Genomic DNA, 24,260 nt, shown 5'->3' on the forward strand with positions numbered 1-24,260 from the left:
CTACCTGTAACTGTTGTGACGTCGAAGGTGAACGCCTCAGGCAGAACGTACAAATGTCAGTTGATGCCTCAGGCATAAAGTCACTTGGATTTTCAGGCATCAAGGCACCAAAGGCGGCAAAGTCACTGATCCAATCAGACAAATCCGGTTAGACGCCTTTTTGTCCCGTGGCACCGCCGGGCCCGCTGACTGGATGAGTAAAAAAAAAAAAAAAAAAATTCGGTCGTCGGTGGGTCAACAAATCGAGGATGGCGAAGATTGTTTTTACTTCTTTTTAGACCACTCTCCCCTCTTTGTGTTTCTTTTTTTCGTTGTGTTTCGGGTCTTCTGGGTTTCTGAGAATCGTCTTGTATATACTCTACGATTCAACCCGATCCTACTCATTCTGTTTGTGTGCGCGACTTGCGCTGTGGACAGTTTCTTTATCTCCCGTTAGGTCGAATTGCCCCTCTCTTCCCAAGGGCTTCATTTCCCTATCGTTTTTTTCCGATATCTCTCTTTGATATCGACACTCAATCATCGACTCTTTGATTCTCTGGAAAATGCCACACACTGTCTCCCCCTCTGAGACTCCCGCCATGCCGACCATCGTCGCAAAGGGCCCCTCCGGCGTGCCCCCCACCTCCGAGGAGATTTCCTCCCTCCTTGACACTATCTTCACATCCGACTCCTCCCAGAAGTCCCTTGATGGCGCATATGCCTTGACCAACCTGCTCATGCAGGGTGCCGGCTGTGCAGGCCTGCTGAACTACAATGTTCTCGCTGAGGCCCGCAAGGCTGCCTCTGATAAGAAGAATGGCGCCAAGCGCGAGAGTGCCATGCTCATTATTGGTGCTTTGTTCGAGCGCTTCCCCCGAGAGTTCCCTCTCAGTGAAGCCGTTTTCCTCTTGCACAACGGCGGCATCTTTGACATTGCTCTGGATGCACTGTCTGACAAGGGTGCCGTTGTGCGTGATGCTGCCCAATACGCCATCGATGCGCTCTTCGGATGTCTCAGCCCCGAGGCCATGGTCAACGGTCTTATTCCCGCCCTCGAGCGCTATTTGTCCAAGGGCTCTGGCAAGTGGCAAGGCTTTGTCGGCGCCTATTCGCTTATCGAAAAGATGGCAGTCAAGGCCCAGTTGGGCAAGGGTACCAAGGACGAGGAGCGCCAGAAGGATTTGCTGCGCGATTCTATGGGCAAGACCCTGAAGGAGCTCATTCCCATTGTTGAGTCCGGCATGCACGACCTCAAGAGCGAAGTGGCCAAGCAGTCTTGCAAGACCATGACTGCCCTCACCACCCTTCTGTCCAACGACGACGTTGCCCCCCGCATTCCTCTTTTGATCAAGACTATGGAGAACCCCTCCGCTCAGACTCTCCAGAAAGCGATTCACGCTCTGTCCCAGACCACCTTCGTCGCTATCGTCACATCTCCCGTGTTGGCCATGCTCACCCCTCTGCTCGCCCGATCCCTCAACACCCCGGCTACTCCCCAAGAAACCCTTCGCCAGACTGTTGTCGTTGTGGAGAACTTGACCAAGCTGGTCCACGATCCCGCCGAGGCTCGTACTTTCCTCCCCAAGCTCCAGCCTGGTGTGAAGTCGGTCAAGGAGACCGCCTCCCTGCCCGAGGTTCGTGAGCTGGCCACACGTGCTCTCGACGTTATCGAAACTGCCATGGGAGACAGTCATCTTGCCTCAGGTTCCATCTCTAAGACCACCCCTGAGGAGGTCCTGGATATGCTGAATGCAAAGATTCAGGAGCACGGTGGTCTGGGTGGCTTTGGTGACTCCAAGCTGCAGGATCTAGCCAAGAACTACATTGCCGGCATGGTCCGCGAGGATATCAACTGCCGCATGCACGACCGTATCCCCGACCGCATTGACCCATACCTCCGCGGTCTGCTTGCAGATGGCAACACTGAGGCCGTTGCCACTGCTGTTCAGGCCCACTACATTGCAGCGGATGAGATCAAGTTCGGCAAGCCCGCCCCCGAAGACCCCAATGATGTTGAGATTGTCAACGCCGACTTCTCTCTTGCTTACGGAGGTATGCTCCTTTTGTCCCACACCAACCTGCGTCTCCTCAAGGGTCACCGATACGGTCTCTGCGGTCGCAACGGTGCCGGCAAGTCTACCCTGATGCGCAGTATCGCCAACGAGAAGCTGGAAGGCTTCCCGCCCCAGGATGTGGTCCGCACCTGTTTCGTGGAGCACAACCAGGGTGAAGACGCCAACCTGACCATCCTTGAGTATGTTGCCAAGGACCCTAAGATTGTTTCTCAGGGCATGGATCACATTCGTGAGGTTCTCCTTGAGTTCGGCTTCACTGATGGCCCCGAGGGCCGCCAGTCCCAGCCTGTGGGCTCCCTGTCCGGTGGTTGGAAGATGAAGCTGGCTTTGGCCCGTGCTATGCTCCAGAAGGCTGATGTTCTCCTGCTGGACGAACCTACTAACCACTTGGATGTGGCAAACGTCAAGTGGCTGCAGGAGTACCTCAAGTCCCACACTGAGATCACCAGTCTGATCGTCAGTCACGACTCCGGTTTCCTCGATGAAGTCTGCACGGATATCTACCACTACGAGGGCAAGAAGCTTGTCTGCTACAAGGGTAACCTTGCCGAATTCGTCAGGCAGAAGCCCGAGGGCAAGAGTTACTACACTCTGTCCGCATCCAATGTGCAGTTCAAGTTCCCTCCCCCCGGTATCTTGTCTGGTATCAAGTCCCAGACTCGTGCCATTATGCGCATGAGCAACGTCTCATACACCTACCCGGGCGCCCCCCGTCCCTCGCTGCACGATGCCTCGCTGTCACTTACACTCTCCTCCCGTGTCGCTATCATTGGTGGAAACGGTGCCGGCAAGTCTACTTTCATCAAGATTCTGACTGGTGAGACCATTCCTCAGGGCGGAAAGGTGGAGAAGCACCCCAACTTGCGTATCGGTTACATCAAGCAGCACGCTCTGGAGCACGTGGAGATGCACTTGGAGAAGACTCCCAGCCAATATCTCCAGTGGCGTTACGCCAATGGTGATGATCGTGAAGTGTTCATGAAGCAGACCCGTATTCTCACCGAAGAAGACAAGGCACAGCTGGAGAAGCCAGTTGACCTGGGTGATGGCCGCGGTGGCCGTCGCATCGAGACCTTGATTGGTCGTCAGAAGTGGAAGAAGTCCTTCCAGTATGAGGTCAAGTGGGTTGGCCTTCTCCCCAAGTACAACACCATGATCTCGCGTGAGACTCTGCTCGAACTTGGTTTCTTCAAGCTAGTTCAGGAGTTCGACGATCACGAGGCTTCCCGTGAAGGTCTGGGCTTCCGTGTTCTTGACCCCAAGACCATCACCAAGCACTTCGAGGACATTGGTATGGACCCCGAAATCGCCAACCACAACGAGATTTCCGGTCTTTCTGGTGGTCAGAAGGTCAAGGTCGTGCTTGCTGGTGCCATGTGGAACAACCCCCATCTGCTGGTCCTGGACGAGCCGACTAACTTCTTGGATCGTGACTCGCTCGGTGGTCTGGCTGTTGCTATCCGTGACTTCAAGGGCGGTGTTGTTATGATTTCTCACAACGAGGAGTTCGTGGGTGCCCTCTGCCCCGAGCAACTGCACATTGCCGATGGCCGTGTTGTCAGCCGTACCAACAATGCCGTCAGCCTCGACCGCTTCGAGGACAGCGCTACCAACTCGCCTTCTGGCCCTGGTACCCCCGCTACTGGCTCGGCCGTTAACAGTGCCGCCCCATCCGCCGTCAACTCTGGCGATGAAGGCGACCTCAAGTTCCGCGCTAAGAAGAAGAAGAAGATGACCCGTGCTCAGCAGAAGGAGCGTGAGACTCGCCGTCGTCTGCGCTACATCGAATGGGTGAGTTTTTCTCTTGTTTATATCTCTACTTTCCACAGCATGCTAACCCTTTTTCTAGTTGAACTCCCCCAAGGGTACCCCCAAGCCCGTGGACTCCGACGACGAATAGACGTTTCCACGTGCTTCAACATTATGATTCGTAATCGCTGAGAGAATAATCTCGATTATATCCTCGCATCATGAGCACCATGTTAATGTTTTGGTCTGCATTGGATCTGATAGACGGTGTTTCGGCGTTCTGTTCTTCTGTTTTTCCGGCATAGATTTTGTTATTATGTGCCGTTTTCGCCAGTACTGTACATGTTTCCGACAGATACCTTCGTGTGCATCTACCATGTCAAAGCAAAAGTTTATACGTTATTTGATTTTGGTTCACTTTTCAAGCCCTGCATGGCCCTGCTCAGTAGGATAAACATATATTATGTCCATTGGTTTCACAACTTTCTCTAATCACCTGAACGAAATCATGAATCCCGAATGAATGACGGTATCTATAGACCTCCAATGCCATAGCAGCAACAGTATTCCACGTCCTGCAAAGGATCAAAACTCGACCACGAGGGGTAAATCTCTAGAACTTCGCCCAGCCCAGATACGGAATTTACCTTCTATAGGTAACACCCAGTTTTGCGCGCGAACACTCCAATAGCTGAGATCCTTCCGAGTCAATTTCATTTTGACATTTTTAGTCTCACCCGGTTGTAGGAGAACTTTTGAAAAATTCCGCAGGACACGTTCAGGGAATTCAATTGACTCACGGGACCAGCCCATTCCACGATGCTCGGCGACATCATCTGGGAAGGAAACGTACACCTGGATCACATCCTGTCCTGTGCGCGTACCGGTGTTTGTCACTTCGATGGTGAGCTCGAGCATGGGCTCATACAGGGATGGATTCCCACCCGGTCCGCCACCTGCGGCAGATGGGTTCTGGCGTTTGTTGTATCCTTCCGGGTATGGGTATGGGCCGGGTTCGGTTCCCTCCAGGGTGGCGAGGTAGGGATATATGTATTTGCGGAGTACACGGAAACCTGGGGGGAATAGACTGCTCGTGGGGTTATTCTGTTTGTTGTCATATGCCGGAGGTTCAACTTCGTTCATGGGCCATTGGGATTTCTTCTGCAATTTTTCAATGCTCAGTGCGGAGTAGTCGAAGGTTGTATATGATAGGCCGAACCCGAACTCGAACCGAGGGGTGATGTTGAACTTATCGAAATAACGGTAATCAATATACAAGCCCTGGTCGAGGTCTACCTGTGGAACGGAGGGGTCTGGATGCTCATATAGGACTTGCGCCCCTGGGCCGTAGTCTTCTAGGCTTCGTCCGATGGTGTATGGCAGCCGTCCACTCGCATCGACATCTCCAAATAGAACGTCCATCAATGCATCCCCACTTTCTTGCCCGGGTAGATTGGCATACAGTACAGCGTGGACACCAGGAAGATCAATCCAAGACTCCATCACAACGGGGCCGATGGAGTGTACAATAACGACGGTTTTACCTTGGCCACCGCCGCAGTGCTTGGCTGCCCCCTCTACCAACTGAGTGCCGTTCTTTTGTAGAAAGAGGTCATTCCGGTCTGCATCAATGCCGTCACTGCGGATAAATCCTTCGCCCCCATCTGCATTGACAAAGACCAAACAGAGGTCCTGCTCTGCGAGGTCTTGAGCTGCAACATTGTTCGTCAAGTAAGCTTTAACGTCGACAGAGTCTTTCGACCACGCATGCTGCAGTGCTTCCCATGGACTGACCAAGTATGGGAAGTCTACAGCCCCACTACCCCAGCCAGAGGCCAAGGTTCCTTGATTACATCCGCGGTCAACACAAGCGTTCGGTCCTTGGCCGGGGCCAGCGTCTTCGCCGTATACACCGACCCGGTACTTGCCATTGGGTGAGGACTGTGCGCGCAAGAGTGGAAGGGTATTATTGATATTTTTCAGAAGCACGGTGCCTTCTGCAGCGATGTGGCGAGCAACAATAGAATGAGCATGCTCGCCTGTTCCCTGTGCATCGACAAATTTGTTGACCACACCGGTTGCATCCTTATCCGGTGAGCCTTCGTATAAATGTCCGACCCGCTCTTTTGTCCAGGATGAGAAGTTCGGCCCGCCATCACCTTCGGGTGCGGGGGGGTCCCATGAGTCCTGTCGCAAATGGTACCAGGCGGCCACGATACGAGTGACCATATCGTTCAAGCGCTCCATAGGAACAGACGTGTTCAATGCCGCACGGGTCAGTTCACTTCCCCAGAGCGGGACACCATCAGCCCAATGAAGACCATCGCCGGGCATGCTCATATCCAGGCCTCCAATAGCGCTGTGAACGCCTGAACGCTGAGCCAGCCAGTCCGACTGAACGAATCCCTGGAAGCCGAGCTCATCTTTCAAAATACTATTAATGAGTTTACTATTCTCGCAAGCATAGCTGTTGTTGACCATTTGGTATGAGCACATAACGCTAGCCACGTCGGCACGTACACTCTCAGCGAAGGGCCAGGCAAATACCTCGTGCAATGCGCGATCATCAATATTCGACGAGAGTGCAGTTGGACTGCCCCATTCAAATGACTGACGGAAGTGTTCTTGTTCATTTCCAATAAAATGTTTGGCTGTGGCCATGACCCCGTTCCGCTGGATCCCCCGGATTGTCTCTGCCGCAGCGATGCCTTGCAAAACTGGATCCGAGCCAAATGCCTCCCAATTACGACCACCGGCAGGCATCATGCCAAGCGGTCCCATGGATGGACCGAGTATAATGTTCACGCCTTTCAGTCGCGCTTCCTTTCCTAGAGCAAAGCCTCGCATTTGCATAAGCTCGCGGTTCCATGTCGCGCCCGTAGTGATCCCTGCGGGGAAGGCTGTAATGTTTTGCGCGAATCTGAGTCCAAGTGGGCCGTCTTGTAGGCAAAGAGAAGGGAATTTGACGAGTTCAGCAGGTCCTAGATAACACAATTCGCGTCAGTGTTCGCATGACCATAGCACTGAGAAGATAGCAAGGGCCTACCGGTATTTCCAACACAGAGTCCCATTTGCCAGCCTGTTCCAGTTGTGACATTCACCTTTTCGGCGAGGGTCATTTCCTTGACCATTTCTTGTGCCTTGGCATAACTTTCCTTCCATTGTTCGCTCGTTCCACCAAGGGGAGTAGGGTACCAGGGGACCGCTTGCTGTAATTATTAGGGACTCGTTTCTAGATTCTCGAATGACCAATTGAAAAGATAGACCTACAAATTCATCAATGGCAGCTCCGGCAGACGACCAGGGTAGTCCCCTGATCGAAAGCCATACTACCAGTAGGGCGATTATCAACACGCCGGCAATGTTCCACCACGAATGCAGATGGAACAATGGCCGCCAGTCAAAGCCTTTCTTCCCATCTTCGCTCTTTTTATTTTTCAACAGCAAGCCCTTGTCAGGTGGGATGCCATAGTCGTCACTGTATCGATCACTGAGAACCAGAGAGTCTCTGCCCGAGTTGCCTTCCTCCAAATCTGTAGCGAATGATTCCGACAATACGGTGCGATCCGCCTCGAGGACCTCCTTTATGCGCTTTGAAACATCACGCTCGTCGTCTGGGACATCGATGGGAGTGGAATTGGGGTCATTTGCTTTGGAACTTGAGGGTCGTGGATCTCGAGCTCTGCCTCGTTTCAAAGGTAAGAGTTTTATATGGGCCTTCTCGGAGGATTCATCTCCACTCGAAGGAGTGTCCAACCCATCATTTTCCCCCAACTGCTCTCTGATGTTGATCGTTCGACCGTTGGATTCTGAAGTGACGTATAGCCGCGACGCGTGGGAGGGTTGGAGGATTTGACCGAGCACGAGGCTCCGGCCTTGGCATGTGGGGAAGCCATTCAGTCTTCAATGCCCATGATTCTGCAGACTCTAAAAATAACCAAATTTGTCGATTTGATTCTTGTGCTGTCTCTAACGCTCCAACGCATCTTGGGGAGAAAAGGGTGGGTCACCTGACCCCACTGACATCATATCAGATGCCCCTTTTTGTCAGGAACCTTCGTTGTATGAGGACGTTGGGAAATTGCCATCCTAGATTTTGTGATCCTTTCCCTACATACTTTGTAGATGGTTTACTATGCACTTTACGAGGTTGGCTACTCTGGCAGGGCTGTTCTACTATCATTCCTCATCAACTCCACATCTCAAAGATGAAACATATATAAGGGAAGACGGTGGCGGTGCTAGTACAAAGCTCCGACGGATGATAGCTACAAAGTATATTTTGTCTAATTATATCCAACTATACATAGAAACCCTTCACAGAATATTACCCCATCATTGTAAATCAATGTATACATAAGAGCAATTAAATTTGGTGGTGTCAAATTGACTGTTAAGCCTATCAGATGTATATCATATATATTAAGCAAGACATTCGAGACATTCCAAATTAAAATTGTAGCATAACGGCTAACAACGTGCCCCCAATAGATCATGACAATCGACGGGACAAAAGAATGATGCAAGCATGCTGTGCCCTGAGACAGTGTGGATATCGTGGATCCCCATATGGCGCAGCTAAGAGGTGGGCGTTTTCTTCTTGTTATTCCTTACGGGCAAAATCTGTCGGACTTCCGATAAGTCCTGTCGATCTTTAACCACTGTTGAATTTTCATCACTTCTCTGAAACACCTCTTTAGGGTCTTCTATTAGGATCTTCAGAGTCCTGCCGTGTGTGTTTTAGAAACTACGGTGTCATCTGCTAATTTTATCTGCTTGTATGTCAATTGACATAGTGAAGAGGAATACAATGGCGTAAACAACAGAAATAGACAAATTGTGTGTGGTCCATTCAATCTGATCTTCAGTGGAAAGTCTGCAACTGAGTTAGATCCTGTCATGGGTTTGTATGCAAACCCCTCAACGGATAGAAGCATTCTATGGCGTTATATGTGACTTTTTTTATTCTCACTGCTACCCAACTCGGCTTTCTTCCCATTTTGGGTCTCATGGCTCACTATACTTCCCTCTCCATATGCCCTGAATAAGTTCATAGTGTAGATGAGACACACGTTCTTGATTCTTGAATTCGGCTCCACCGGACTTCAATGTCGATCAAAACATTTTCACATGGATCCGCTTAGGGAGTTGCCTAAGGTCCCTTTTTCTCCCCATCTTATATATGACCCTGACGGATCCCCTCGAATCTTTTTCTCCGTAGATCAATTTCTCATCCTCAATATCAATTACTTTCTATCTTCACAATGAAGTTCTCCGCCCTTCTCGCTCTCGCCCCTCTTGCGGCTGCCATCCCCGGCTCCAAGCAGGCCAATAGCTCCGACACTGCCTTCAGCGTCGTCTCTGCTCGCTCGGCTTCTCCCATTCACCTGCTGCCTCTCAATGCCGGCGGCACCTACTTCTGGCTCGGTGGTAACGCCCACACCTATTCTCCCATCCCCGGAGTTCCCGACACCAACCAGACCGTGATTGCCAATGGTCACTTCTTGGTTAGTATTACTCATACATACCATCTTTCCTATGCTCAAATTTGCTAACTTTATATCTAGGACGTCGAGGTCCCCGGTGGCCAGGCCATCTACGTTGATAACAAGGGCGCCCTGCGCTTCACCTCTCCCCACTCCGCCTACGAGCCTGCTGGTTCCTCCGATGGACCCTTCCAGTACACTCCCGGCACCTCTTTCGGCCACTGGAGCTTCAAGGGCCAGGGTGCAGCTGGCTTCATGGCTTGCCCGACTACCAACGGTACCACTAGCCACCGCCGTTCCCGTCGGGGCGCTGCTGCCGTCCCTAAGTGGCAGGTCTATGCTGCTCTGAAGAACGCTACTGTTCCCTCCGGCAAGGTTGAGGACTGCCTCGGCTTCAGTGCTCTGGCTGTTTCTGTCAACACTACCGCCCCTGTTGCTTGGGAGTACCTCTAAAGTGTTTGAGCCTGTAGCTTGACACTTGGATTGTACAATGTAATTGTTAGGTGTGGTCCTGAGAAAGACATGGAGGATGCGGTTGAATACTTCTATCGCTGATTTTATATATTTTTTGTCACACTTCCCTCAATCTAATGTATATTGGCTGTCTTGAACAAATCTGGGTTGACTTTTGATGAGAGACACCATAATATCGTCAACTTCACTCTATTAATATGCGCCTTCTTAATGATACATTCTATGGCATATACTTCGACCTTTGGGGAGAAATGGACATTCTCACGAGTATATAGGTACTTCAAGTAGTTAATAGGCCGGTATGATGATTTATGACTAGGCCAGGGTGTCTAGGTGCTTAATTATATACAATAGCGAGGCGAAGATAAACTCTGGGAAAAAGAGAGATCCCAATTCGATGTTTTATGAGACATCTGGAAGATAAACTTAAGCCGAGAGAGGACGGAGTGAAAAAAAAAGCAACGATTTGTAATATCCTCTTGTTGGAGGAAATATATACAATGTCATCAATATATGCCTCGTTGCATGCCTCGGAGATCCCAATTGTATATCGCATCATCAAAAAATTGTGAATCAAGTTCCAAAAACATATCTTCCAACGACAAGTCATAGGGTATCCTATCCGCAACATCAAACTTTCGAGGTTTTCGGTTGTCAGACAAAGAGCATGAACATTCGAGGTAGGCGTCATTATATGCCCGATTCACCTCTTCTAGCATTGGCCGAAGGCTGTGCATACAGAGCTTAGCCTTACCCACCATCTGTCTATTTCATCTATCATCTCAAGGCATTCTGGTATTAAGAGAAGCAGAACATGAGATGCCGTTGGCCTTATCAAAATGATCGAGAAATATTTAAAATTGCGACCGATCTATATTGTATGTCCACCCAAAACAATCGCTGATACAGCTCTTCCTTCTCCCCGCCCACGGCTGTATGAACGCCCAGATCAAGAACGATTCTTGTTGCAGTCGCACTGCATGTCTATACATCAACGAGCCCGGGGTTAAAATGTGCATAATGTGCCAAGAGTAGCACAGCTTGCAAGCGCTCTAATTCCTGCATCTCCACAATTTGCTGTAGATGGTGAATTGCAGATGAGGACAAAGAAAGTGACCCTGATCTCGCTTGTAGGCCAGCTTTCCAATACAAGGACACAGAAGAAATAGTCAGTACAATATATGCAATAAATGGTTCAAAGTGGTTAATGTGTAACTCCGAGTACGTTGAGGATATACGTTGAAATATCCGGTTGAGCCACCTTGATACGGCCACTAGGTGATAGACAAGCTCATCTCGCATTAATTGTATCTCCCTAGGTAGTCGAATGAAGCCCGGAGTCACGATGTTGTCTTCCGCGAGGTTGTAAAGCGGGATAGAAGGCTTTCGCCATTTATCTTGTACGCTTTGACAACCCTATGTGGATGACGAGTGGGTAAAATGCTTATACGAGCGACATATTAATATCATTCACCGTGGTCCTACCTCGGCCATACTATTCAGTTGACTCTCGCCCTTGAAAGTTGGTAATGTATAAAATGGGGGCCTGATACATGGACTTTAACCCGAGGGGGCAGTAGTGGGCCATGGCTGGGGGATCCAGGGCTTTTGGAGGCATTACAAAGGGAGCGATTTAAAACACATTTCGGGCAATTCTCAATGTCGCCTTAGATGATCCATCTACATGCTACAGCGGCAAAAAGGTGACCGAATAAAATAAATTTTATACAACTATGCTAACTGCAGATGGTAGATCAGGTCATATTGAAGTCAAGACCAGGGCAAAAGAAACAAAGGGTATTCATCATCATAAAAATCACAGCCGCACTCAAAGCTTAGCAGCACTGCCAGCAGAGGAGATCTCATTGTACAGCAAGCTGGTCAAGAAATCAGCGTAATCCTCACCAGTAACCTGGCCAGCAAAGTAGCGAGCAGCAAGCTGGTACTTATTTCCCTTGCCAGCCGTAGCCGCCAGACTATCAGCCTGCTCCTGCAGCAGACGTAGTGCAAACGCCTTATCCACACGCTTGCCCTCGGCGGTGGTGACGTTGTGTCGGGTCCACTGCCACAGCTGGCTGCGAGAAACCTCGGCTGTGGCGGCGTCCTCCATGAGGAAGTTGATGGGCACGCAGCCGACGCCGCGGAGCCAGCCTTCCATGTAGCTGAGGCCGATGTTCAGGTTCTTGCGGATGCCTTCCTCAGTGATCTTGCCGGGGACGTTGGTGTTGAGGAGGTCGTTGGCGGTAATGTTCACTTCCTCGCGGCGGACAAACAGCTGGTTAGGAGTGGGCATGTGTGTGTTGAAGACGTCAGAGGCAATCGAGGCCAGTGCAGGGTGTGCAACCCAGGTGCCGTCGTGGCCGGCACGCACCTCGCGCAGCTTATCGGCGCGAACACTCTCCATGGCCTTGTCGTTGGCCGCAGGGTCGTTCTTGATGGGGATCTGTGCGGCCATACCACCCATGGCGTGAACGCCACGACGGTGGCAGGTCTTGATGAGAAGCTTCACGTAGGATTCCATGAAAGGCACGGTCATGGTGACGTCGGAGCGATCGGGGAGGACGAAATTGGGGTGGTTGCGGAACTTCTTGATGAAGGAGAAGATGTAATCCCAGCGGCCGCAGTTAAGACCGGAGCTGTGATCGCGGAGCTCGTAGATGATCTCGTCCATCTCGAATGCGGCAGTGATGGTCTCAATCAGGACAGTTCCACGGATGGTTCCACGGGGCAGACCAATATAGTCCTGGGACAGGTTGAAGACGTCATTCCAGAGACGAGCCTCCAAGTGCGACTCCATCTTCGGGAGGTAGAAGTAAGGACCGGCGCCGCGGGCGACCAGCTCCTTAGCGTTGTGGAAGAAGTACAGACCAAAATCGAATAGACCACCGGAGATGGCCTCGCCGTTCACGGTGAAGTGCTTCTCATCTAGGTGCCAGCCACGAGCACGGGCAATCAGAGTGGGCAGCGTGCGGTCGGTTCGCAGCTTGTACTCCTTATCACCCTGCTTAAAGTCGACCTGTCGGCGGATAGCATCGTACAGGTTGACTTGACCGTTCACCATGTTGTCCCAAGTTGGAGCGCTCGAATCCTCAAAATCAGCCATATAAGTCCAGACATCGGAGTTCAGCGCGTTCACCACCATCTTCCGGTCGGTTGGGCCAGTAATCTCGACACGGCGGTCCACGAGACCTGGGGCGGGAGGAGCACCCTTCCAGGCGTCATTCTCACGGATGTGCTTGGTCTGGGGGAGGAAGTCGAGAAGATTTCCCTTATCAATCTCGGCTTGGCGATCGATGCGGCGCTGGAGGAGAGCTTTACGAGTAGGGTTGAATGTGCGGTGCAACAGAGCCAAAAAGGCGCATGCCTCCTTGGTTAGAATCTTGCGAGCATCGTTATTGATGCTGCCCAGGATAGCGACATCCTTGAGTTGTGTATCGACGTGAGACATGATGTGTATAGAATACGTAGAGATATGGAATAGGGAATAGATGATACACTATCCACAGAAGAAGTATTCAAGTATTCAAGTATTCAATTCAAGAACAAAGAGGAATATATTGTTTCTATAACCCATCTGGCCGAGGGTATCAAATACGTCAGAGCCACCAAAGTTGCCGCGGTTGTTCTGGACCCGCAAGTGATAAGCCGAACCCCCATTTGACCGTGTCTCTTGTTTCGGCCATACTGAAACTGGTCCAACCAACGAGTTTCCCACGGGAAACTCTTCCTCTCGGCCGACATTCCCCGTCTTCCCCGTCCTTTTTAAGCTTATTTGTTGGATTCGGCACCGCCCTCAATTCCCAATTAGAACGGCATACGCCGCACACCGAGTCTTATCAGACTGTTTAATTGTTTATTTCTGTTTATTTGTGGTCATATTTTTGGGCGAAAATCTAACGGTTATATAGTTTGGCTCTTATTCAATGATAATGACCAATTCGCACGTCTAATAGTGCAAAACCTGGAACAACTCTCATCCCTACCCTTCACCCCTGCTTCACCCGAAAGTGGCGGTAGAATACTCTCCGTATGCATCGGAAACTCCAATCAGCCGCGGCTGTCTCTGAACATCCATATATCGCAGGGTTCTCAAGTGTCATATCCGAACCGAGTTGTCCCGGCGGTTTTCTGTATCGCCCTGTGTGCATCGGCATGTGACCGCATGTGATGTTGCTCGGGAGATCTTGTCATTGACTCAACATACAACATACGAACTTTATGGCAAAGCGACAACCTCCGATTCAATATTCAAAAGTCATTTGGTATATATCTGGGGTAGTAACCCTGCTACTGCCGTGCCCTTACGCGCCCTTACGCATCAATCTCTAGGCCAATGCGACTATGTACAATTCTTCCCTCGATGCCTCTCAGATCCTGCGTCTGTAAATCGGAAAATCAATATGAAAAAGAAATACAACATCTACACAGTCTCGATGTACCGCTTCATCTCCCTGAGATAATGTCAAGTCAGTCAGTATCCGAATGGATATTGCAGTAGATGATATCACATACCAATCAGTCACCGCCTCTTCCCACAAGCGCACCTCGTGTTCCCGAGTTCCAGCAAAGTGCTCGACGAATGAATCGCCAAAGACTTCCCGTGCGATACTCTCCGGCCGTGTAAATGTAACGACCGCCTCCTTCAAGGACTTGGCCAGACGTACACCCTTATCACTGGCACCGCCCATATCCTCGCCACGGGCAAGAGGCGGCACGGGGATCTCGAGCTTCTTTTCTACTCCGCGCCATCCCAATGCTAGGATCGCCGCCAGGACGAGGTGCGCATTGGTGTCCGCACCTGGCACGCGCACCTCGAACCGGGTCGCTTTCGGACTGGCTGTCGGTGGGGTGATCAGACGGATTGACGCGGCCCGGTGCTCCAGTCCCCAAGACACCGTGACGGGCGCCCAGAAGTTCTCCACCAGGCGTTTGTAGGAATTGATCGTCGGGGCTAAGATCGGCATGATGTCCGGCAGGCCAACGAGGAGGCCAGCTAGGAAGTGTCGCCCCAAGTCGGACAGATGAGCGATATCAGGGTAGAGGGGGGATGGATCGGGGGTATCGCGAATGAAGGCATTCTTTCCGTCGGCTGTGACGAGAGAGATATGCATGTGTCCGCTGTTCCCCGGAAGGCCTTGTCGAGGTTTAGCCATGAAGCATGGAGTAATGCCGTGCTTAATTCCGAATGCCTTGACGACGTATCTATGCAAACATCCTGATTAGCAATGGCTCATGATGAAAGAGCAATCCAAACTGCTGGCAAGGTGACAATCCTACTTGAACAACCCCGCCTTATCAGCCATGTCCTTCGCTTCGCCAAATTGTAATGCCTATGACGATGTTTAGTCCCAATGCGACCCATTCGCTTTCTCGTGTCACTAACAGCTTCATAGACTCCAGGTCCACTTTCAGTATGCCAGCCTTCAATATCACATCGGAACTGCTCGCAGGCGTCGAAGATACCATAGTAGTAATCTTGGTTGTGGATGGGCCGAGTGATTGAATAACCAAACATTCCTTCTGTTACAGACGGCAACGCATCGGCTGGGTTCGACTGGAGGAAGGCGGCTGTTGCAGATGCGCGTTGTTCGGGGCTATCGTGGTTGCCCGGCGTGCGAAACTGGTAGAATTCATACTCCGCTAAACAAAATCAGTCTGATCAGCCATTGAATCGCACATACCCTGGTCTGCAGTCGACATACCTCCTGCCATCGCCCGATACCCCGCCGCCTCGGCTTTAGCGGCCGCAGTCTTGATCAGTCCTCGCGGGCAGGCGCACACCGGCTCCCGTGTGTCTGGATCCAAGAAGCTGATGAGGAAAAAGGGCACATTGTTCTCCCAAGGAATGCGACGGAAACTGCGTAAATCTGGAACTGCGACAAGGTCGCGATATCCATTCTCCTTGTTGCTGATGGCCAGCTCCTTATAATACGTCGCATCATGTTGATCCCAGCCGAAGATGACAGAGCAGAAGCCGAAGCCCTCGGTGATGATAGATAAGAACTTGTCTTTCTTCATGAGCTTACCGCGCAGAATGCCATCCACATCCACTCCTGCCACCTTCACTTTTGTGTCATTCTTGAGGATCTCGGCGACATTCTCGGCTGTGACCTCTGGGTCCGCGGGGCTCGACATAATGATCGGGTCAAAGGGTGAGATTAGGAGTATAGGGATCCAAAATACCGTAAAGAACAAGGGGAAGGGGAGGATAAAAGAGGGAACAGAACGATAAGAGTCACGTTTCAAGCCAGGCGAATCGGATAAATCAGGTCAATCAAGTTGAAGGACTCCGACCAGCGCACTTGCCCGGGAGGGCAGCTTGGAAGCTTATCAGCGAGATAGCGGTGACGCGTTACCCCTTCGGGCCAACATCGTCACCGCTTACCTAACGGGATCCACGCTCCAGGGCTGCCCCGCGTATACCTTCGGTGCAACACACTCGGTGATATTGACAACTCTCATATCAATTCGATTATTATCAGTTCATGTGAGTTGTCTCCCCTCTAGCGCTTTTTATTGATATATTATACTGCTGTGGCCTTGGCGGTGAGTCATTGCTAACCTAGATCCTATTTATACAAACAGAACTCTTAAGATAAGGTCATAATGGCTGCCACTACTCCCCAAGGACGTCTCCAAGGCAAGAATGCCATCATCACAGGTGCAGGCGGGTATGTCCATGATTTGAACCCCGAAAAACTACAACATCGTCACAAAAGTCCTAACCGATTTCGGACTTGGATAGTGGTATCGGTCTCGAAACCAGTATCCTCTTCGCCCGTGAGGGCGCCAATGTCCTGATGGCCGATGTATCTGAGCCCGCCCTAGCAAAGGCATTAGCCAAAGTTAAGGAAGTAGTTCCTTCCGCCCCTCGAGTCGAGTCCATCCGATGTGACGTGTCCAAGGAGTCGGATGTGCAGGCAATGGTTGAGTCACAGGATAGCTGGGGAGGCACCGACGTGATCTTCAACAATGCCGGAATCATGCACGCCAATGACGCAGATGCGATCGATACCCCCGAGAAGATCTGGGATCTCACACACAACATCAATGTCAAGGGTGTCTGGTTCGGCAGCAAACACGCCGTCCTCAGTCTGCGTCGTCACAAGAAGACCCGTGGCAGTATCATCAACACAGCTAGTGTCGTCGCCTTGGTTGGTGCTGCCACTCCCCAGCTTGCGTACACGGCGAGCAAGGGTGCGGTGCTGGCGATGACTCGGGAGTTGGCTATCGTTCATGCCCGTGAGGGATTCCGTTTCAACGCTCTATGCCCCGCCCCCCTGAAGTAGGTTTTTCCGACTAGAGTTTTCTCTTTATATTAACTCACGACGATTTAGCACCCCTCTTCTGCAAGACTGGCTCGGTGATGACCAGGCCAAACGGTTCCGTCGGGAGGTGCACTTCCCCACTGGTCGGTTTGGTGAACCCATTGAGCAGGCTCATGCTGTAGTTTTCCTGGCCAGCGATGAGAGCAGCTTCGTGAATGGAACGGACTTTGTTGTCGATGGTGGAATGACCAAGGTAAGTGTGACGTATAGCCCTGGCGGGTAATTTCCCCGGAATTGCGCTGACCAATTAACTCCCAGGCTTATGTGACCCCGGAGGGTCCGGCAACCCCTGCGCCCCAGAACAACGGCAACTAAGGCGCTGGCATGACCATGTTTCAGGTCTCAGGTCTCAGGCCTCATATGATGCTTCTGGGAAATTGATGCAATTTTGAGGTTAACTATATAAATTATAGCAAATATGAAGATGCGGGTTTGATCTTTTCCTAATGCGGACCACACACGACACGATGATTCGATTATGATTTCAATGTAACATACTAAAATTTTAGAACCACACCACATGATTGTATGATGAGGCCAAACGGATGTGGTCTGATCACCTCAGGTATATGACCTCGGGAGCGATCCTCGGCAGCGATCCTCGGACCTTTTCACGTCATGAATCCCCGCATTCCGCTTCTTCCGTTTATCCCTTGAATTCTACTTTACTTCTCTTATTTGCTTCTTCACTTTAAACCTCCCAAATATCCACATCCAGGAATACTCTACAAAACACAAAATATACATATATATACATCATGTCTCAATTTGCTCTCCCCGGCGCGAACAAGTCATACGCAAACCCCTCAACCTCCAGCCCCAGACTCCGGAATGGACGGCTGTAAGTTGTGCCGCCCCCTTTTTTGCTCGATTCAACTAACTTTTTTTTTATTTAGACTGCTTCCTTTAATGGCTACAATTGGTCTCGGTATGTTTAACCACCGCGTATTCCTTCTATATCCTAGGAGCGACCATACTGACTCTGGCACGTGCAGGTTTCGGCGCATACAACTATTACATCGCAGCCAAGTCACGGCAAGAAAAGTCCATGCTGGAGGAACAAGAACGCCTGGCGCGAAACCAACAATTGATGGATGCATACGGCGACAAGAACAGTCTGCATGATGTCCAGCAGGCACTTGACACCTACATGCAATGAACATCAGATCCGTATCTCAAGATGCTGGTAGTCTTGAGGTAAAGGATACATTTTTCTGCTCTATTTGTGATTCGCGTTTGGGCGGAGTTTGAAGGATTTGGGATTTGGGATTTGGTGGATTCCAAGGCACCACATGCCCTGCGAATAGGCATATCTTGGGGAGTTAATGCTGTATCGACATGATCAGTACATTTTATCGGTTTTAATTTGAAACAACATTATCATTGCCGAATATTCGTTTCCCAAACGTATGCTGTATGTCGCATCTTTCCAAAGCACAGCGTATGCACTCTCTGGCTATGGAAAGGAGCGGGAAATACAGAGTAAATATCTAGGTGATATATATACCCACTCCGTATATATATTGTAGTGGGGAGACAAGCTCTCCACTACGCATTGCGCTCACCTCCTCTTTCTTATTCTCTACGAGTTTGCTATGTAAGTGTTGGGCTATGAGGTTACAAGTAGCAGATAGACACCGATTGAGAATACACACTCCTAACCTCTCCGAATCCACTTCTTGGGTAGTGGTTCCTTTATATGCAAAGTTGAGTATGAAGCTGAACTACGAGTGCTGAATCGACCCGTATGCCTCAGAGCATACTGCGTTGAGCGTTCCCCTCTTCAATATATAACCTAATACTTCGTTATCATGGAGTATTACATATTTGTATGGAACATTTAGCGTCAAAAATCCATAGTGGAGATGAAATGCAAGACAGTGAGCAACCTAACGTTGACATCTAGAGATTGCATTCTACACTATGATTCATCAATATCATTCTATTGAGTAGAACATTTCATTTAAAGACCTCCCCCCTCCCCCCCTTTATTTAATTGTGTTAGAAAGACCATACGATGTTGGGTAAGTCCACGCGACCAACCGGCTAGCACCTTGGCGCATAAACACTTGTGATAAGCGTCTCAAGCCTCTGAGATAAGCGCAGCTTGTATTCCGCAGCTTCCCCGCATATGGAATAGCCCTCTATCGGAGCTTAACCACAAAGAGAACTCGTCTGGCAATGCCTTCCTGATGCGTTTGAATCGGAGAGATACTTAGATTGATGATCTCCCCAACTCTTAGATTTGTAAATATTCTCTGCGTCCTTGAATCCTGATCCACTATGAAGGACGGTCCACTCCAAGGCGATGATGCCCGGTTGGCGGCCATGGGCCATCGGCCAGAACTCCAACGTAGTCATTCGACATGGTAAGAGAGATGCGCCAGCATATGTAAGGCTTGCTGCTGACGGAAATTTCTAGGTCAATGCTTGGTTTGGCCTTTGCGGTTCTTAATGTACGTTAGACATGGATTGCGACCGGACTATTTAGCTAACTAAGCTAGTCGTGGACTGCGCTTTCGGCCAGTTTGTCAATCAGTCTTACATCTGGTGGAAGCACAAGTGTGATTTGGGGTGGGCTTATCTAGAAGATACTTGCTCTCCGAGTCTTTGCTAACACGCAAATTCTAGGACTGGTGACTGCAGGATTCTGCAATCTTTGCATCGCATGTTCGCTGGCTGAATTTCTCTCCGCATATCCGACGTAAGCTCTGACATATCTCCTTTTGATATACATACCAGACTAACTCCTTTTTTCTTTTCATAGAGCCGGTGGACAGTATCATTGGGTTGCAGGTAAGTCCCTCCGTACCTACAAAATCTATACGATTTGGGCCAACACTAACCTTGATGCTAGCTAGTACGTTACTCTCTGATACCGGGCCACATCCATACTAAAGAATCGAAAGTCGCGTGGCCAAGCACAGTACCAATTCTATCATGGATTACAGGTTGGATCAATGTGGCAGGCTGGGTAGGAAGGGCAATCATTCAATGTGGTGCTCAAACTAACGCCCACGACTAGGTTGCACTCGTAGCGACGAACTCCCTTCTTTCTAGTCAGCTTATTGTTGGCGTCATTTCCGTTCTTCATGAGGTCAGAAATCTCACCCGTACTCTTACCGCAGTACTAACTTGATGTACAGAGCTATGTCCCGCAACGCTGGCATCAATTTCTCATCTACATTGGATTGACCATTGGCTCCTTCATCATCAATGCTTTCATGAACTCCATCTTGCCGGTCATTTACCGCGGTGCTTGTGCGTTGCCCTCGTCCACTTCGGCTTGGTCCATCTCTAACCATATCCAGTTATGTGGTCGATTGGAGGTTTTGTGATTGTGTCAATTACGTGTCTGGCATGCGCTTCTCCCAACTATAATTCCGCTTAGTATGAAATCCTCTGGCAGTATAAAATTATGGCAGAGAACTGACATCCACAGCTTCGTGTTCTGTGACTTTGTCAATACAACCGGCTGTACGGCTCCCCGATAACTCCATTATGAGGATTTTACTAATTCGGCTTAGGGCCCGATGGAGTTGCATGGCTTCTAGGTGTATGTTTACTGCACTCACTATAATACTGCAAGGATACTGACAGATATTCTAGTTGCTTCAAGGAGGGCTTGGTGTGACTGCCTTTGTAGGTCATCATGGTCATTGCATTACCAAAACCAAAACAACTGACTTTATCTAGGATGCGGTGGCACACATGATCGAAGGTAACGGATTACCCTAGGTCTGAGAAGATAGATAAAGAGGCTGACATATTACATTTTTAGAGGTACCCAACGCTGACATCGAGGGACCGAAAATCATGGTTACCTGCGTGGGCATCGGTGTGTTCACCGGTTCTATCTTTTTGATAGTCCTCCTATTCGTCGCAGGAAATATGGAAGCTGTCACAACCTCCGCAGCCGGTCCACTTCTACAGATCCTGGTCGATGCGACTAAAAGCAACGCGGGAGGTATCTGCCTTTTGATGTATGTGGTGAAACTTTCCCCCATCGTGCTTCCACTCTGACGCCAGGTTCTAGGTTGCCTCTGGTATGCTTGGTCTTTGCTATAATCAGCGTCATGACCACCAGTAGTCGAATGATCTTTGCTTTTGCAAGGTATTTGATCTTCTTCCCGGCATATAACACGTATACTCATTCTTCACAGAGATGGGGGCCTTCCTGCCTCTCCGTTCTTCGCAAAAGTTCACCCAACTCTCAAATTGCCCCTCAACGCACTCATTCTCACTGTTGTTGTGGTGATCGCATTCGGATGTATCTTCCTAGGCTCTTCAAGGTAAAAATCACCATACATGGGCGATAGCGCAAATGGTAACTAACAGAAGTTAGTGCTTTCAACGCAATTATCTCTGCCTCAGTCGTGGCTCTTGATCTGTCCTATGGAATACCCATTGCCATCAACTGTCTTCAGGGACGCAGATCACTCCCCGAAAGGAAATGGAAATTGCCCAATGTACTTGGATGGTTTGTCGATTTGGTATGTTGGGATCATGGGTGAATTTGAATAAAGCGGAACATCTCTGACCATGACTAGATTGCTTTATCATATATCGCTTTGACTAGCGTCTTATTCGTCTTCCCTCCGTCAAGCACGGTCACGGGAAGCAGTATGAGTGAGTTTACCTGTGGGCTTATCTATGACAGTTTGTCCACTAACGTACGTAATTAGACTACTGCATTGCAGCATTTGCTGTTATTATCATCATCTCCGTGTTCCAGTGGTTTGTGGACGGAAAAAAGAATTTCACCGGTCCTCGTGTTGACATTACTATCGACGCACTGGATACCGTGCCTACAAGAGAGGAGCTCGAGCCCAATATGCATGAAAAGGAACTTGCTGGTCGAGGCTAGCTGTATTAAAGATTACTCTTTCTCTCTAAGAAATAATTCGAGGTCTTTATTCTTAAAATCATATTTCTTATTTGATAAGAGCGGAATTAATTATAAAGAATATATCTATATTTCTATTAATTAGAGTACTTTAAGACTATAAATATATTATAACGTATTCGGTAAGCGAGCCGCCACTGTAAGCCAGCCGCCAGCTTCAAAACACATAGTAAATGGGACAAATTACAACTTGATATCTCAACCACCATAATATAATTTTAGATCTATTATTATTAGATAGGTATTGATAAGCATTTCTAGTAGTATATCTTAGATTCGAATAAATCAAACCCCTAGATTAGTATAGTATCGAAAATTATATCTCTAAATTCGAAAAATATATATATCTTAGTCATTAATTTACTTAATTTCCCTAAACTCCAACAAATGGCTAGATATCCTATAAAAAGCATTAGGGTATAAGAAAAAGCTCATATAGTCAACCGTTGTTGTAATATCATGTTGTAATTTATCGCATTTACTATGTGTTTTCAAGATGGCGGCTCGCTTACAGTGGCGGCTCGCTTACCGGTTACGTTACCGGATGACTATCTAAATAGCCTTATTGAGAATATGCCTATGAGGTGCTAGGCGGTGATCGATACAAATAGGGGTCCTACTAAATACTAGTTTAGTATATAGTATGAATTGAGAGTTGAGAGTTGAGAAATCTGTTTTTAAAAATATATACTTGTTTCACTATATAAAAATACTATATTAATTATAAGCTAGTATTTAAACTAATGTATATAGGTGGAGGTGGGTGAATTTCACTAGGGTAGACTGTTGTAGAGAATCGGCTATCTAGCCACGTACAGGCCCCCCCCCCCCCGGGGGGTATAGAATATATAGATTAGTAGGATATAGAAGAGAAACATGTCTAGATAGAGTAGTTAGTTGATTTAATTCAATAGCATTATGGTTGAGAGAAATACATTTAAATTTAATAGGTTGGGTGGGGTGTCTAGCTATGGGGTGAAATATGTTAGTGCCTCCTAGAGTAACGGACCTTAGAAGCCTGAACAATAAATAAAATAAAATACAATGAAATTTAAGAATACTAGTGGTACTACTAGGTCCACTTGTTCTACATGTGCATACTAACCTATGATCTGACAGCATTCGAACTTTCAACATCAGCCAATCAGTGATTAATAGTGGGTACTTCGAATAGGAGTTTGGGAACAAAAGATTCACCCACCTTCCTATACGAATCGCCTGCATCGGTGTACATGAAGGCCCCCAAGATGCTGGGACTCAGTTCTCAGCTGGCCTTCACATAAGCCACAAATATTCCCATTTATAATAGATCGGTGTCACAACTCTCTACCGTATATCTCGTTTACCTCTTTAATCCTCTCCATTAGTGCCCAGTTATAATCATCTTCATCCTCTTCATCATGTCTTCCGAGCAGAAGCAGGAGCAGGAAGAGCCTGTGGTGGACCAATCCACCATGCAGAACACCACAACTCTAGATGACGAGGAGAAAAAAGTGGAGGTCCCCACCGTCGACGAGCCACACCATCATGGAGACGAAATTATCGTGGTGGTTAGTATCATCCTCTCCCTATATTTGTCTTTTCATTTTGACATGAAACGGTTAACAATAGATGGGTTGTTTTTTAGGAAGACGGAGAAGTCACAAGTATGCCTATAAGCTTTCAAATGGTAAAACCCGGCGACGGTGAGGAGGAAGAGGTGGTGTTAGACAACTTCTAAAGAAGGGCCACGCGATTTTCGATATGGAAGGGGAGCAGATCAGAAAGAGGAATGTGTAACAAGCATTCAACGATGTTGCGGTGGAATGAGGAGATTGTAAAGGACGCGAAGCGAGCCATGGGACCGGCCTATAAGTCCTCCTATATTTGCTAAACACTGGTGATTTGTCAAATTACAAGTTGTTCAAATAGTGCGTTCAACACTTAAGATGCCTATTCCAGGCCAATATAGCGAGTGTTCAAAAAATTCGAGCAACCCATGCGATTTCTCCAAGCATATTTCAAGTTGGGTTTATTGCTCTTGGGTAAAACGGCTGAGACGTCTCCCCCGCGCGGGGAAAATAGAAATAACTGCTGGGAGAAACATCACAGTAGGCATTCAGAACTATCACTTTGATCGCCTAGTCAACCTGCCAATTGTGGTAACCGATGTCCCCATCATGGGATCCACTTCTACGCATTAGGACCATGCATCGAGATCTGTCGATCCATGCAAAATGACGTGGCGTGCCGGGACGCAGCTCTCCAGTTGAAAAGGAAAGAA

At 49.0% G+C, this 24,260-nt stretch overlaps 9 protein-coding genes across 9 annotated transcripts; 6 read left to right on the forward strand and 3 right to left on the reverse strand.

Moving 5' to 3' along the window:
- Nucleotides 1-542: 542 nt before the first annotated feature.
- On the forward strand, nt 543-3,954 carry N7537_008680 (putative mRNA-nucleus export ATPase (Elf1); the record flags this gene model as incomplete). Its single annotated transcript, XM_056899734.1, has 2 exons — nt 543-3,845; nt 3,904-3,954. The coding sequence occupies 2 exons, from the start codon at nt 543-545 to the stop codon at nt 3,952-3,954; spliced, it is 3,354 nt and encodes a 1,117-aa protein (XP_056751810.1).
- Nucleotides 3,955-4,388: 434 nt separating this feature from the next.
- N7537_008681 (beta-glucosidase) lies at nt 4,389-7,703 on the reverse strand (the record flags this gene model as incomplete). The annotated part of the gene is made up of 3 exons (XM_056899735.1): nt 4,389-6,784; nt 6,850-7,012; nt 7,074-7,703. 3 exons carry the CDS (start codon nt 7,701-7,703, stop codon nt 4,389-4,391), a joined length of 3,189 nt encoding a protein of 1,062 aa, XP_056751811.1.
- Nucleotides 7,704-9,067: 1,364 nt separating this feature from the next.
- N7537_008682 (putative IgE-binding protein) lies at nt 9,068-9,742 on the forward strand (the record flags this gene model as incomplete). The annotated part of the gene is made up of 2 exons (XM_056899736.1): nt 9,068-9,310; nt 9,371-9,742. The coding sequence occupies 2 exons, from the start codon at nt 9,068-9,070 to the stop codon at nt 9,740-9,742; spliced, it is 615 nt and encodes a 204-aa protein (XP_056751812.1).
- A 1,849-nt stretch (nt 9,743-11,591) lies between these two features.
- On the reverse strand, nt 11,592-13,211 carry N7537_008683 (malate synthase; the record flags this gene model as incomplete). Its single annotated transcript, XM_056899737.1, has 1 exon — nt 11,592-13,211. The coding sequence occupies one exon, from the start codon at nt 13,209-13,211 to the stop codon at nt 11,592-11,594; it is 1,620 nt and encodes a 539-aa protein (XP_056751813.1).
- A 972-nt stretch (nt 13,212-14,183) lies between these two features.
- On the reverse strand, nt 14,184-15,898 carry N7537_008684 (glutamine synthetase family protein; the record flags this gene model as incomplete). The annotated part of the gene is made up of 5 exons (XM_056899738.1): nt 14,184-14,214; nt 14,276-14,965; nt 15,041-15,093; nt 15,147-15,403; nt 15,466-15,898. 5 exons carry the CDS (start codon nt 15,896-15,898, stop codon nt 14,184-14,186), a joined length of 1,464 nt encoding a protein of 487 aa, XP_056751814.1.
- A 471-nt stretch (nt 15,899-16,369) lies between these two features.
- Nucleotides 16,370-17,406, forward strand: N7537_008685 (putative short-chain dehydrogenase/reductase family protein; the record flags this gene model as incomplete). Its single annotated transcript, XM_056899739.1, has 4 exons — nt 16,370-16,434; nt 16,509-17,048; nt 17,101-17,284; nt 17,350-17,406. 4 exons carry the CDS (start codon nt 16,370-16,372, stop codon nt 17,404-17,406), a joined length of 846 nt encoding a protein of 281 aa, XP_056751815.1.
- A 443-nt stretch (nt 17,407-17,849) lies between these two features.
- On the forward strand, nt 17,850-18,250 carry N7537_008686 (uncharacterized protein; the record flags this gene model as incomplete). Its single annotated transcript, XM_056899740.1, has 3 exons — nt 17,850-17,932; nt 17,988-18,019; nt 18,087-18,250. The coding sequence occupies 3 exons, from the start codon at nt 17,850-17,852 to the stop codon at nt 18,248-18,250; spliced, it is 279 nt and encodes a 92-aa protein (XP_056751816.1).
- Nucleotides 18,251-19,374: 1,124 nt separating this feature from the next.
- N7537_008687 (Amino acid/polyamine transporter I) lies at nt 19,375-21,958 on the forward strand (the record flags this gene model as incomplete). Its single annotated transcript, XM_056899741.1, has 19 exons — nt 19,375-19,460; nt 19,514-19,547; nt 19,596-19,665; nt 19,723-19,795; nt 19,859-19,887; nt 19,953-20,065; nt 20,117-20,188; nt 20,238-20,352; nt 20,403-20,481; nt 20,534-20,568; nt 20,619-20,647; nt 20,701-20,733; nt 20,788-20,812; nt 20,873-21,074; nt 21,128-21,205; nt 21,255-21,383; nt 21,437-21,584; nt 21,642-21,720; nt 21,777-21,958. The coding sequence occupies 19 exons, from the start codon at nt 19,375-19,377 to the stop codon at nt 21,956-21,958; spliced, it is 1,611 nt and encodes a 536-aa protein (XP_056751817.1).
- Nucleotides 21,959-23,397: 1,439 nt separating this feature from the next.
- Nucleotides 23,398-23,717, forward strand: N7537_008688 (uncharacterized protein; the record flags this gene model as incomplete). The annotated part of the gene is made up of 2 exons (XM_056899742.1): nt 23,398-23,547; nt 23,625-23,717. 2 exons carry the CDS (start codon nt 23,398-23,400, stop codon nt 23,715-23,717), a joined length of 243 nt encoding a protein of 80 aa, XP_056751818.1.
- Between the last annotated feature and the right edge of the window lie 543 nt (nt 23,718-24,260).

Source organism: Penicillium hordei (genome assembly GCF_028827395.1).
Source record: "Penicillium hordei strain IBT 12815 chromosome Unknown utg000004l_segment0_segment0, whole genome shotgun sequence".
Taxonomy (NCBI): Eukaryota; Fungi; Ascomycota; class Eurotiomycetes; order Eurotiales; family Aspergillaceae; genus Penicillium; species Penicillium hordei.